The sequence below is a fragment of the Cynara cardunculus genome, assembly GCF_001531365.2.
Source record: "Cynara cardunculus var. scolymus isolate 2C chromosome LG 2, CcrdV1, whole genome shotgun sequence".
Lineage (NCBI taxonomy): Eukaryota > Viridiplantae > Streptophyta > Magnoliopsida > Asterales > Asteraceae > Cynara > Cynara cardunculus.
The window spans coordinates 14,927,349-14,941,964 of record NC_037529.1 but is presented as its reverse complement, the minus strand read 5'-3'; the positions used below and the strand labels follow the sequence as shown (position 1 = coordinate 14,941,964).

General features: G+C 34.7%; 1 protein-coding gene across 1 annotated transcript; it reads left to right on the top strand.

Moving 5' to 3' along the window:
- The first annotated feature begins 3,484 nt into the window (after nt 1-3,484).
- LOC112507258 (fimbrin-2) lies at nt 3,485-10,295 on the top strand. Its single transcript, XM_025111753.1, has 14 exons — nt 3,485-3,648; nt 3,822-3,992; nt 4,832-5,073; nt 5,173-5,344; nt 6,043-6,081; nt 6,242-6,310; nt 6,493-6,609; nt 7,203-7,414; nt 7,845-8,000; nt 8,753-8,952; nt 9,056-9,213; nt 9,419-9,515; nt 9,712-9,803; nt 9,910-10,295. Exons 1-14 carry the CDS (start codon nt 3,559-3,561, stop codon nt 10,081-10,083), a joined length of 1,989 nt encoding a protein of 662 aa, XP_024967521.1. The 5' UTR covers nt 3,485-3,558; the 3' UTR covers nt 10,084-10,295.
- The last annotated feature ends 4,321 nt before the right edge of the window (nt 10,296-14,616 follow it).

Sequence of the window (14,616 nt, the reverse complement as noted above, 5' to 3'; positions counted from 1 at the left end):
ATCTTTGGTGTGAGTGTTGTTTTCTTGAAGTATCGTTGTCTCTGAATGAATTTCAAAACAAGTTCTTCAGCGATCACTGAACATGCTCARTGTATTGATCGCTAGAACTGAAATTACAGATACAGAAATACATCGAAAGGAAAAAGGGATTATCATCAAATCACTGAGAGAGAGGATCAACAAATCGCCACTAACAGAGTATGTATTTTGAATGTATTTCCTCTCGATCTGTACTTTGACTATATCGCCAACAGAGTGTGTATTTTGACTGTTGTAACCTCTCGATCTGTATTTAGAAAGGATCTATACTTTGTATGAGTGATGCAAATGTAATCACGAGGTGTTCATCATATGATATATCATTGCAACAAATAGAAAGCTTTTCTACATTCATCTGCCACAAGTAGAGTGATACAGAATGTGTACTTTGTATGAGTGATGCAAAATGGGGCCTTTTAAAACAGTCAAAATACACAAAACCAGCCATCTTAATTAGTGAATAGAACCAGTGAGAACAGAACCAACCATCTTCATTAGCTTTTCTATGTTCATCTGCCACAAGTAGAAAAAACCATTCTTTTTTGTTTCTAAAACAATCAAAATACACACTTTGTTAGTGGCGATTCATAAGAGTCATTGTCAAAATACACACTCTGTTTGTTTCTGAAACAGTCAAAATACACACTTTGTTTGTTTCTGAAACAGTCAACATCATTGCCAAATGAAGTTCATGGATAAGTATAGCATGATGGATATACCTATATACTACTTCCATTCTTTTTTGTTTTGATGTACTGATTGTTTGTGATATGTTTGCTTATCCTGATATGTTTTGATGTACGATATATGTCTTTGCTTATTTGTATACACTTGCACGTCCATGGGGCCTGTTCCACCAGCACCCTGTAAATGTATGTTTTTGCTTATTTGTATATGTCTTTGCTTATGTGTTTTCACCGATTATATGTTTCCGACTTGCTGATTTCAACCAATTAGGTATGGAACAAACAGCTGATTCACAACCGCCAAAAAGGAATTATTGAAGAATTCCTTCTTCATCTTAATACCAAAATAATAGAGTTACGAACAAACATTCTTCATTGTAAGTCAACATATCTAAAATTGCAAAAATAATCGTAAATCAAACTTGTAAACATCATCTATATATCTAAAATTGCAAAAATAATTTTAGAACAACTTTCAAACATCAACCAAATATCATAAAACCAACTTGATAACATAAAACCTAATATCACTAAACCAACCATTCCAAATACATCAATGGCCAAAGTTATCAACAAAAAAAGCCATTGGAAATGTATCATAAGCATCAACAAAAAGCCATTGGAAATGTATCACAAGCATCAACAAAAAAAGCCATTGGAAATGTACCACAAGCATCAACAAAGAAGCCATTGGAAATGCGTCATAAACATCAACAAAAAAAGCCATTGGAAATGTATCATAAACATAACAAAAAAGAAAGCATAATCCTAAACATCAATAGCCCAAAGCATCCACCACCTACTTGTAGCCTTACGAGATAACACTTCGGTTATGAGTGAACATGCATACACACGAGTTGCTACATGGATCTAGTTTGCAATGTTAGGAGTTCATGCGTATGTCTATGAAGCATATGTATTACTATGCAATCACTTTAAACAAAGGGGCTTGGTAAATATGGTAAAATTGTAAGTGTCGAGGAGAAAGTAGCTATGTTTTTTACAATGATCAGACATAATGAACATTATAAAGTGATCAAACGAAGATTTCAACATTCTATCGACACTGTCCATAGTTGTTTTCATGAAGTTTCTACAAGGAATGATGAAGTCTGTGAGAGAAATTGTATGTCCAGCAACGTCTGAAACAAACACAGAGATTATGTCAAATCGACAAAGTCATTTGATAGAAATATTTCCGGTAAGCTTTTTTTTTATAGTTAAGTACAAATTCTTAACATTTTTAAACATTTTTCATCAATGAAGGGTGCAATTGGTACACTAGGTGCGACTTTCATACATGCAGTCGTGTCTGCTAGTCATCAATCTGCATATAGAGGAGGAGGAGGTGGTTGATGCTACCAAAATGTTCTAGGCATTTGTGATTTCAATATGATATTCACATTTCTTTGGGCCAGATGGGAAGGCATTACGCATGATTCTAGAGTACTAATTGAAGTTGCATTTAACCCAAATTCTGGTTTTCCTTTTCCACCTGAAGGTATACATCATTTTACTTATATTTTTTTAATTTGAAATAATGTTTGCATGTTTGCCTAATGTTTGCCTAATCAATTTTCGCTTGCAAATAAATATTATCTTTGTGATGTTGAATATTCTAATGCTCGTGGATTTTTATCTCTGTATCATAACACAAGGTATTGGTTAGCAGATTATCGACGTAAATGTGCTTTAACTAAAGAAGAAAAGTTCAATCATGCAAATGCACAACTTCGAAATGTCATTAAGTGAGCTTACGGTGTCTTGAAAGCTAGATTCCTAATTTTGAAGCAAATGGCTCCTTTTTCATTTACAAAACAAAGAAATTTGGTCAGTGCTTGCTTCGCGATACACAACTTTATAAGAAAATGTAATATTCAAGATCAACTTTTCATGGAGTACAACGAAGACACTATTTTCACCAATGAAGAAGAAGATGTTGGAAGCAGAGAAGTGGAACTAGATGGATCACAATGGGGTGTTAATAGCACACAATATACAGCTAATTTATGTGTTCAAATTACAAATAGACTAGCTTCAAATGTTTGATATTTTAAATTGTATCCAAACTATGATGTTGACTTGTTTTTATTTTAAGGACTTATTAATGTTGTTTTGATTATAACATTTAACTCATATAATTATGTTAATCAAGTTGTTTTTATTTAAAAAAAATTAAATTGATATTTTTATAATTATAAATCATTTGTTCAACATTTTTTATAAAACTGCTGTTTTATTCAGACAAAAATAAAGACTGAGGGTAAAATGATCATTTGTGACATTCAAACTGTTTATTCAGCACAACAACCGAACAACAATTTATCTGTTAACTTACAGACAACTATATCAATACAGACAATTATATTCATACAAATCTTAACAGAAAACGAACCGAACAACCCCTTAGTGATGCTTTCATAAGCTGAACCAAAAGTTGAACCAGTTTGAGAAGATATTTTTAATTCAACAGCTGAAAATGGAAACCAAAATTAGTTAAAGGACTAAAAGAAAAGTTAAACAACAGTTTAGGGACCATTTTTGTAGTTAATTCAAAAAATATAAATTAATTTCAAGTAGGCTTCTCGACGTCATGATGAGATTAAAGGAGTAGCGGTTAAACAACAGGGACAAAATCGTCATAATTTGAATTCTAAACAACGCTTTTCGAAATCTGACAGCTCGGCTCCGTCCCCATTGTTTGGCCTCTGCGTCCCCTGATATAGTGAGAGTTTCAGTCCCTTAGAGAGAGAAAAAACAGATCATCTTTTCTCTTCCTCTTCCTCTAAGTTTGCTTTCAGTTCGTAATCAAACAGATAAGAGATTAACAATCATGGCCGGTAATTACTTTGGTGTTTTGGTATCAGATCCATGGCTACAGAATCAGTTTACACAAGTCGAGCTTCGGAGCTTGAAATCTCATGTAAGTAACTAAGATTCACATGTTAATCGGTTCATTGCTTTATCATAAGATGTTGAGATCTTGTCACAAAACAAAATCCGTGTGTAATCTCATTGCATCTGACTTTTTGTGTTTGAGATTTTTTTTGGTCTGATGAGAAGGAGCTGCTTTTCTGGTTTTTACTTCTTGATCAGTTTATGACGATGAGGAGGGAAAGTCGAAGTCTCACGCTTGGTGATTTGCCATCGAAAATGTCAAAACTGAAAAACGTTGGCGAGAATCTTACGGAGGAAGAACGAGCTGCGTTTCTTCACGATTCTTATCAGAATTTGGGCGATGAAGTTGATTTCGAACTCTTTCTTCGGGTGAATAAATATACAAACCTTACATACATTCATAAATATATGGGTGCTTTTGTTCAAACGCATGCTCATAGATTTTGAATTTTATTTGATCTACTTACATGATTTTTCAAGCATTAGTAACCATGAATTTGAGTCCGATTAGCAATCGAGATGGTTTAGTGCACATCAGAGCATGTGCGGGTGTGTATCAGTAGACAGAAATGATAGATCTACATAATTCGTATTTTTCTTTTTGAAAATCATATTTTCTATTAATATCATGAATTTGAATCTGTGTAGTACTACTATTTATGTGAATAGAACATAAAGGAGAACGAAGCTTTACACAGTTTCACTCTCTCACCTAATAATTATTAATTTGAAGTAAAGCATTAAACAACTGTTATGCCTCATCACGTGAAGTAATGAACTTTACAGTTAAATAAAACCAGTAGTTATATATCTGTCTTTTCATTTACGCCCCATTCTAGGCATTTAAAGGTGAGAAACATTAATTCTACGCTTTTGGTTTGTTCTAAACCTAATCAAGTTTGAATTTGATGCACTATCTCTTTATCATCTTAAATTTTATTCCCTCTCACAAAAAGACTATCACATCACTTTCACATCCACTTTCTCCTCTCACATGGGTGGTTCACATAGTAAAATGGATAGTGCATTTAGCCCATCCCTTAAAGGTGAGAAACATTAATTCGATGCTTTCCGGTTTGTGTTAAATCTAATCAAATTTGAATTTGATGCGTTGTGATCGAAGAAATTAAATTTATAGTTATTTTGACAGCTATAATACTGGGATCTGTTTGTTGTTTACGATAAGTAGGTACTTTATATGATGACAGGTTTACTTGAATCTTCAAGCCCATGCAACCTCAAGGATGGGAAAGGGGGCTAAAAACTCATCAGCATTCCTCAAATCTCCCACATCTACACTGCTTCACACAATTAGTGAATCTGAGAAAGCTTCCTATGTTGGACACATTAATAATTACCTTGGAGAAGATCATTTTCTGAAGAAGTTCCTTCCTATTGATCCTTCAACGAATGATCTGTTTGAGATTGCAAAAGATGGAGTTCTTATCTGGTGAAATTCAGACCTAAGCTGTTTCCTCATGTTGCTATTAATTTATAGGCTTATGCTACTGATTTTGCTAACTAGAGATTGTTACTTTAATTGATGCAGTAAGCTTATTAATGTGGCAGTCCCAGGGACAATTGATGAAAGAGCCATTAATACTAAGACAGTTCTTAATCCATGGGAGAGAAATGAGAATCACACCCTAGGCCTTAATTCTGCCAAGGCAATAGGATGCACTGTGGTCAACATAGGAACGCAGGACTTCATTGAAGGAAGGGTGAGTATGCCAATTGGGTGTTTTGGTTCATAATGATATCCAAGAAATTTCTTGTAAGAAAACAACTGTTTTGATGCATCCAAGAAGTAAATTTGCCTGTTCACAGTTCCATGCAATCTTCTATGTTACTTCTATCATCTATAATGATGCAATTTGTGGGCAAAGTCTCGAAACCATACTATTTGTTTAAGATATCAAATAAAAACTATGAAGGTTGTGAGACTGCTAACCTATGTACAAATTACTGATCTCCATTACTAAGAATTTCATTTTATTTTTCTTCACAAAAAGAGTCATTCTAATTGATGCTCCAAGGCCTGTGATACACATACATCGTAAACGATTCCCTGAAATACTAGTCTATATATCATCCGGAATGCAACTTGCTTCTTAGTAATACATGTTTGATTAACTCCTTTGTGCTCATTCAGTGTATGGATTATGCAAGACATTTTTTCATAATCTTCCACAGTGTGTGGGTCTGGCTAATTGACTCAACTTTGTTAGCTGCATGACTATCTTATAGAACTTAATAGGACGGTTTGCTATATGATCAATCAATAGTTATTGCTTTCTCTATTTCTCCAAATTGTGCCATTGTTTAAAAGTCGATGCTCCTACAATCTTCATGCTAACTTGACCAAACTAGCCATTACATTTCTTTTGGTATATTAAGATCAACATTTTCTTTGTTTCAGAGGCATCTTGTGCTTGGAGTGATATCTCAAATAATAAAGGTAAGTTTATTTCATGACTAACTTGTCCAAGAACTTTGACTTTTTAGAATCTTAAATTTAATCAGGTAGATATTAGATTACAACTCAAAGCATTATAGAACCATGGATTTAATCAAATTTGATTGCTGGAGGTTGAATATTGTAATGCATTCTCCTTCAGATACAATTACTGGCAGACCTCGATTTGAAGAAAACACCTCAGTTGGTAGAATTGGTTGGTGATAATCAGGTGATGAAAATTTCTTTCAATAGGATGTGCTTCCTGCAATGAACACACCCCATCTCTTCCAAAATACAAGAGCACAAAAACTTTCTGAGTTACTATTACGAAGGAAAGTGCTGCTTTCATTTTGGAATACGATGGGAAGAAGATTTGTCTAATACCCTGTTGTTCCTTATTTATATCATCAGGATGTGGAGGAACTTATGAGTCTACCACCAGAGAAGATTTTGCTTCGATGGATGAATTTTCATCTAAAGAAGACAGAATACAAGAAAACAGTGACAAACTTCTCTTCCGATGTAAAGGTACACTATAATGTCCTCCATGGGGTTTAGTGACAGCTGGTTCTTGATATGCTACTTTGCACACCTAATACTGGGTCAGGGCCAAACCCACAAATATTAAAATGGTTGGAGTTGTTGGACCTAAAAACAACGGTTTGAAGTATGTAATCGATGGTTATACCCTATACTTTTAACCAGTGATGTTGCATACTTGCATAACCAGGCATGTCTCCGAAAGCTGTACTGTAGTGTAGAGTGTAGACACAAAATCTGGCTTCCTTTCTTAGTTTCAAAGAAGATCCAAATCTCTGCTGTATCAAGAGATTCAATCCTTCTATCCTTGCACTTAAATATCACATCTTCACTATTCTTGCTTTTTGGATAGCATGTAATTCAAAATTTCATGATTCTATATGAGATTACTAATATTGCTGATCCCTATTCCCTTTAAGATAGGGGAGACTACTTTACGGATTCTTGTTTTTGTACTGATCAAGAATGAACACTTCTTAGTCAACCTTTGTTGTAATCTCTTAAATCTAAGCAAATCTTAGGAATTTACATTGTATAGATGAAGAAATGGCTGGTAGTGAGTCTATATTTCTTTTGTGCAGGACGGAGAGGCTTATGCCTACCTCTTAAATGTTCTTGCTCCCGAGCATAGTAATGCATCAACCTTGGTTGTTAGAGATCCTTTAAAGAGAGCAACATTAGTTCTTGAACATGCTGATAGGATGGGTTGTAAGAGATACTTGACGGCAAAAGACATTGTAGAAGGTTCTCCCAACCTTAACCTTGCTTTCGTGGCTCATATTTTCCAGCACAGGTGAGTTTTTACTTAAATGTGATTCTTTTCTACAAAATAACCATAATGTGTGGATTACATAGAACATCAAGTCTACCACCTTTTGTTCCAAAAAGTGTACTATAATGAATTTTTTGAAACTTTTGGTTAATTTAAAGCACCTTTGGTGTGAACATTTAGGTTAGTAAAAGAAGATCATTTAGCTTCATAGTGATATAAAATTTTCACTTCTATAATGCTTACATAGGATGTAGGAAAAAAAATTCATATGTGGGGACCAAAAGAAAATAACACTGTCCAATGCCAGGTTCTATGAACGTAGCCACATGACCCATAGCTCACGACAATGTTTATTTCTGACCTTCCAGTTCCATTGAATCCTTCAGGTTTCTCCTGCAAGTAAAGTTTGTAGTTGATTCCACTGCAATAATTATACACTTTTTTCCTGCAGGAATGGGCTATCAACCCCAGAAAAACCAGTATCCTTTCTTGAAATTTCACCAGATGAAGCCCAAATTACCAGAGAAGAAAGTGCTTTTCGTTTCTGGATAAATAGTCTTGGAGTTGCAACATACATAAACAATGTCTTTGAAGACGTCAGAAATGGGTGAGTATCATCTGGATTGCAAACATGTAATCAACTTGAAGCTATAACTATATTCTATTACCTTATCTTAGAAGCTTGGTATTTTGTCATAGAGAGGTAAACTTGACATTTTAGCGGTGGACAAGTGAAAGTTGAGAATTGGGTTTTACTCCTAATGTTCTCCAAAGCTAAATGTTATACATGATGGACTCCACAATCATCATCTTAATTGCGCAGATGTAATTTGTGAGAATATGGGGAACCTTTTAGCTTTCTCTCCAAATGAGCCCAAGAAGGGAGATTCTAACATATATTAAGAAGATATGGTCTAAGTTTAGCTGATATGTAACTCTAACACTTCTCCGGTGGATGCTAGACAGGCGCATTTATCTAAGAATGTTGAGAGGAGGCCAGAGTGGTAGTCATTGACTCTGATACCATGGACGAATATGTGGAAGCCCATTAGATTACTCTCCAAAAGAGCACTTGAGGAGAGAAAGGTTCCAACATATATTGACCGATGTGGGATTTTTAACATAATCAATCAACTTCAAGCTATAAATATTATTTATTGCTCAGAAATGCCTCTAGGCAAAAATTCCGCTTCATCTTTGAAGCTTGGTGTTTTGTCATGAAGAGGTAAACTTGATATTTTAGTGGTGGACAGGTGGAAGGTTTTCCAAAGCTAAATGTTATTCATGTCATAATCCCTATGGTAGGTAAACTTGATAATTGTTTGTGTTATGTTTGCTAACATTTATCCAAAATTTCAGGTGGGTACTATTGGAGGCACTTGACAAGGTATCACCAGGAATTGTTAATTGGAAAACTGCAAACAAGCCTCCAATTAAGATGCCGTTCAGAAAAGTAGAAAACTGTAACCAGGTTGTTAAAATTGGGAAACAGTTGAAGTTTTCGTTGGTCAATATTGCTGGAAATGATATTGTTCAGGGGAATAAAAAGTTAATACTGGGTTAGTTCTCTATCCTGTATTTAGATCTTTTGGATCAATTTCTTTTCAAAACGATTGGTTACCTATAATATCTGATGAAAATGTAACTGTACATCGTCTCCAGCTTATTTATGGCAGTTGATGCGATTCAACATGCTACAGCTTCTAAAGTACTTAAGATCACATTCACTCGGGAAGGAATTCACTGATGCTGACATTTTAGACTGGGCTAACACCAAAGTCAGGAGTACGGGAAGCCAGAGTTGTATGAAGAGTTTCAAGGTATCACATCAGATGCCTGTATATATTTGTTCACACACTAGACTTGATATTTTCATTCTGTAGTTTTCAGAATTTACTATTTTCAGTAATTGTAAATATTTGTAGGTTCAAAGCACAATTAAAACAAGACTTCATATATGGATAGTTGTTAACAAATTCATCATCTTGATACTGTCAGCTCTAAGGAAATGGTTTGGTTTTGCAGGATAAGAGTTTATCAGATGGCATATTTTTCCTTGAACTACTTAGTGCTGTGCAGCCTCGGGTTGTTAACTGGCGACTCGTTACCAAAGGCCAGTCTGGTATGCTTTTCGTCAACTTTTTCTTTGTTTTGCTAACTTCACCACCACCACCACCCCCATATACTAGATCAAACACAAGTTTGAAGTACATGTTTCATCATTTTATTTTGATTTGTAAAGTCAATAGATAAATTGGTGCAACTTTTATGAATGGTACAACTTACACGAGACTGTTTTTGGTTCCATCAAATTCTAGAGGAGGAGAAACAAATGAATGCAACATATATCATCAGTATAGCCAGGAAAATCGGGTGTTCAATCTTTTTGCTACCTGAAGACATAATTGAGGTACATTATTAGACACTCTCTATTCGTTTCTTTCTTGATTTTTACTGAATAAATCTTGACAAGTGCATAATTAACCTCGAACATGATGTAATATATATGTTATCAGGTAAACCAGAAGATGATCTTGACGTTAACAGCAAGCATAATGTACTGGTTCTTCAAACAGCCAATGGAAGATCAAAGACCCTGTGGATCATCAGACAGTGATAGTGGAAATCAACTCGAGACAAGCTCAAACTCCACAACATATGATACCGAGTCTGAATCATCAACAGACTGAATAAGTCTAGTGTACTTTAAAAAATATTCTTTTTCTGTATTTTATTCTTTTTACTGCACTAATACTAAATTTTTGTATGATGTTGGGGTTGGTTGATGATCATCAGTCCAAGTGCAGATTTCCTAAAACAAACTGTTGGTGTATATAGTTATAGAATTGTATTTGTATTGATGGAAATGGCATCTTGTTTTCCTTTCCTTAATTGCATTGCATACCAAATGCCTGTTTTAGTTTTTTTCAAAGGATTCCTTAACTCTAAGATTCGATCCTAATTGTTGTATTTAGTTCTCTGTTGCAAATTAACCATCAGATTGTCATTGAATGTAAAAACGCCGATCCATGGTCATCATGGGGAACGTAAATCAACCTATGCAGCCCACTGGCAAAGGAGCCGTACCCAGGTTCGAACCCAGAATCCACTTATATGGATTACACTCGCACTTCTACCGATTGATTAATAAAAACATAAAAATGTCTAAAGAAGGCATTAGGCATGAGTCGTTGGTGAAGCCTAAATGCAAGAAGCCAAATCGGAAAGATAGACTTTTCATGTGTTGAAAACAACGCAATGGACACTTTTCACGCAAGCGGGACAAAGTTTTGGTCCACCATGTGCTTCATTTCCAAACATTTTTGTATTCAACATTTTAACTTTTTATGGGTTAAGTTTATTCCTTGAAATGTCACGTTTGTGTTCTCTAAATTGGGAAGAAGAGAAAAGGAAAAAAAAAGAAAAGAAAAATAAATTTTTTATTTGTGTTCTCAGCAGGAGAAGGGAAAAAAGAAAAAAAAGAAAATAGAAGTTTATAAGATTTATTAGAGAACATAGTGTTGAAGTTTGTAAGATTTATTAGAGAACATAGTGTTGAAGTTTGTAAGATTTATTAGAAGTGTATATTTTAAGTAGATAACTAATTAAGTAAATTCTTTAAAGACCGCAAAATAAAACATAACCAACTTATGGGATCAATCATGCAGGTGAAAGAAAATAAACTCAAACGAATATGTACAAGGCTTGGGTTTTTTCAAGACTGGATTATGGCCGTCTAAAGCCGCTTTCAAAAGCTTGGGCTTTTTATGGCTAGACTGGGCTTTAGAGTTGAAAAATGGTTGTATCGGGCCTTTTAGTTTAACCAGGGTTTTTCAGGTAAGGTCTAGGCCCGAACCTGTTGCCAATATTTTTTAGGTAGTGCCTATGCTTGAGCGGGGTTTTAGGTTTGGGCTTTTTTTGCATCTCTAAACCCAATTTGTGGAATCAAATGATAAAACATCAAACAATATCGATTTTTTCTTTTAGATTATTGTGTTCCATTTGTAATCACTCTGTCCTTTCATATTTGATGGTTCAATTTAGTGCGTCTACTATTTACCATAATTACCAAATACACACCTATAATCCGGTTTTATTTATTGTTATATGTAATCTAATAAGAACATTTTACTAGCAATTGAATACCTATAATGTCATTTTATTAAAAGATAATAGAGAAAGCTCAACGGATCAAATTCAAGGTGACAAAACAACATTTAATAATCGCTAGCAAGTAGATGGATACGTTTGGTTTAAAATCTTACTAAAGGGGGAAATAAAACATTTATTTTCTACCAGAATCAATATTCTTACATGGGACAAACGATTTTGGAATTTATCTACCAGAATCAGTATTCTCACATGGGACAAAGGATTCCAAATGCATGTGTTTATCTACTAGAATCAATATTCTCAAATGGTAACTTTATGTGGCATTATCTGGAGGTATATCATGAAGAAGTACAAAGGTATTGGTTAAACCTACCAAAAGATTCAATCATCGCAAAGTCTATGCATCAAACGTGGTCTATCAAGAGGTTTTCGTGAGACACGTGAGACAACTTTTTTACACTTGAAACTCCACAGCAAAATGCTGTGAAAGTAAATTTCACAGTGTTTTTGTTGTGAAGGTTAGGCTTCTTTTTACCTTCACAGCATTTTGCTGTGAAGTTTCAAAATATAAAAAAGTTGTCTCACGTGTCTCACGAAAACAGCCTTGTCTCACGTGAACACAACCCTACATGTACATGTATACATATACATGTACATGTATGTTCGGATTTTTTAAAACTTCACAGCGTTTTACTGTGAAGTTTCAAATGTAAAAAAAATGGTTTCACGGGTCTCAAGAAAACAGACTGGTCTCACGTGAACCCAAACCTATATATATATATGTGCACATATATGTATATATATATATATATGTGTGTGTGTGTGTATATATGCATATGTATGTATGTATATATATGCATATGTAATATGCATATACAGGGTCCATGGAAAATAGGAGCCCAAAAAAACAGTTGTGTAGTATATGTTATAAAATGTTTAGTGTTATAAAATTAAGTCAACCTTTGTAAGACCAAAAGCCTTTGGGCCCAACCCCAAACTTAATTGAAGTTCAAACTATTCAAACTGAAGACGTGACAATGGAGAAACCAAGAAAATCTTTTCGTCTTCCTTTCTTCTACTTCGCATCGCACGTATCCGAGAAATCTGCTCAAGCCGATGTCGACCTTCCAATTTCCAGCAACGGTCTGGTTTGTTAGGATCCAAGCGCTTACCACTACGCCAAAAGCAATTGCTGGTGGAGAAGGCGCAACTTATTTTCTTATAGCGTAGCAATCAGCTCCACGTTTTGATTTAGAAAGATGTTGGTCAATGACCCAACAATCCCCCCCCCCCAGCATCTGCCAATACTAACACGATCTTCGCTAGAAGTCAATGTTGCACAACATTCCTTTGGCATTATTATGCACCCCATGGGATTTGAACCTGTGACTTATCTGATACCACATGTTAGGATCCAAGCGCTTACCACTACGCCAAAAGTAACTGCTGGTGGATAAGGCGCAACTTATTTTCTTATAGCATAACAGTCAGCGCCACATTTCGATTTAGGAAGATGTTGGTCAATGATCCAACATGGTTCTTTATATCTTTCGAGTTCGATTCGGTATTGACGGATTGACCTAACTTTTCTCCGACCTCCAACATTTGAATTCTCAAATCTCACTTCTTGGTTCTAAATCTCACTTTTTTGTCTTCTTAAGTCGGTTTACCATACCTTTGTAGACACAAGCAAAAACGACGTGCCATCGACCGTTGTGTAATTGTTCGATTATACACATAAGAAAAGGCCGCATCTTCGGATTCTGGGGGGTACGTGACCTCTAAGTGTAACCAGGTCATGGTAAATATCTATATCTTTTAATGTTATAATTGGGTATGTAACTATCTATCTGGTTTTAGTTGCCATTAATTGTTGGGCAAACATTCGAGTCGTTTAAATTAAAATATAAGTGTGTGTGTGTGTGTATGTGTATGTATGTGTGTGTGTGTGTGTGTATATATATATATATATCTAGTTTGGGTTGCCATTTGTTGGGCAAACATTAGGATTGTTTAAGTTGGAAATTTTGTATGTATCACTATTTAGTTTGAGTTGTCATTTGTTGAGAAAACGTTAGGATTGTTTTGGCTAGAAATTTCGTATGTATCACTATTTAGTTTGGGTTGTCATTTGTTGGGCAAACGTTAGGATTGTTTTGGCTGGAAATGTCCCATTTACAACCGTCGTGTTGTCGAAATTGACTCGTAATTTTTTTAAACTATAAGATGACTATTTAATGTGTCTCACCCAGAGATACGGCGATGATCTCTCCATCTATCCCTTAGTTGATACAAAGTTGTGGGAGCAGGTGGTTGGGGGAAGCAAGAAAAGTAATCTATTTGGGTTTGGATACAACCAGGATCCCAATTGGGTCTTGACACACAGGGTGGTCCATCGTCTTCAGATAGTCAGGTGTGTGTCTCTTTTCCTTTGATGATATTTATCGATTTAGTTTATAATTCATATTAAATATTATAACGTTTTCTTTATTTTATAGAAAATTGACACCTTAAGGACCCATGTTAGAGATTTACAGGAAGAACACGAGCATCAATGGACGGAGGAGGAGCTTCTACGGGTGGAGGAGGAGGAGCGTCGGCGGATGTTGGATGAGAGACGGGATAAACAACTTGAAGAGATGGTTGCTTTAGTCAAGCAGCTCAATCAATCTCAGCAGTTCTCGCCGCCATAGTAATGAATATTTGTTTGTTTTGGAACAATTTAGTTTTTGTTTGGAACAATTATGTGTTAATTTGGTCGAGATAATTGTATTAGACATTTCTTGTTTTTTAATTTAATGTATGATATTTAGTGGCATTTCATCTTTTTAGTCTTTTTTTTAATATTTACAGGTTTTAAATACATGTTTTATAAGTTTTAAATATTTACAGGAAAATTATTTTCTGCAGTTGAGTGATTTTTCAATGGATTACCGACGAATAAATCCATCAGAAATGTTTAAAGAATAAAAATAATAATTTTAAAAATTAAATTAAATTTCCGGCCGGTAGTTTAATTCAATTTTTTTTTTAAATCTTGTTAATAATTTCTTAACTTATGGGGTGTTTGGGATTGCTTATAAAAGCTGTTTTTTAACTTATTTCAGTCT

What these genes read in the sequence shown, in the direction of transcription:
- LOC112507258 (XM_025111753.1), top strand. Translation starts at nt 3,559, where the DNA reads ATGGCCGGTAATTACTTTGGTGTTTTGGTATCAGATCCATGGCTACAG. An exon ending in AAAGATGGAGTTCTTATCTG is followed by an intron (nt 5,074 to 5,172) that starts GTGAAATTCAGA and finishes TAATTGATGCAG; the next exon opens with TAAGCTTATTAATGTGGCAG. An exon ending in GCTCATATTTTCCAGCACAG is followed by an intron (nt 7,415 to 7,844) that starts GTGAGTTTTTAC and finishes TTTTTCCTGCAG; the next exon opens with GAATGGGCTATCAACCCCAG.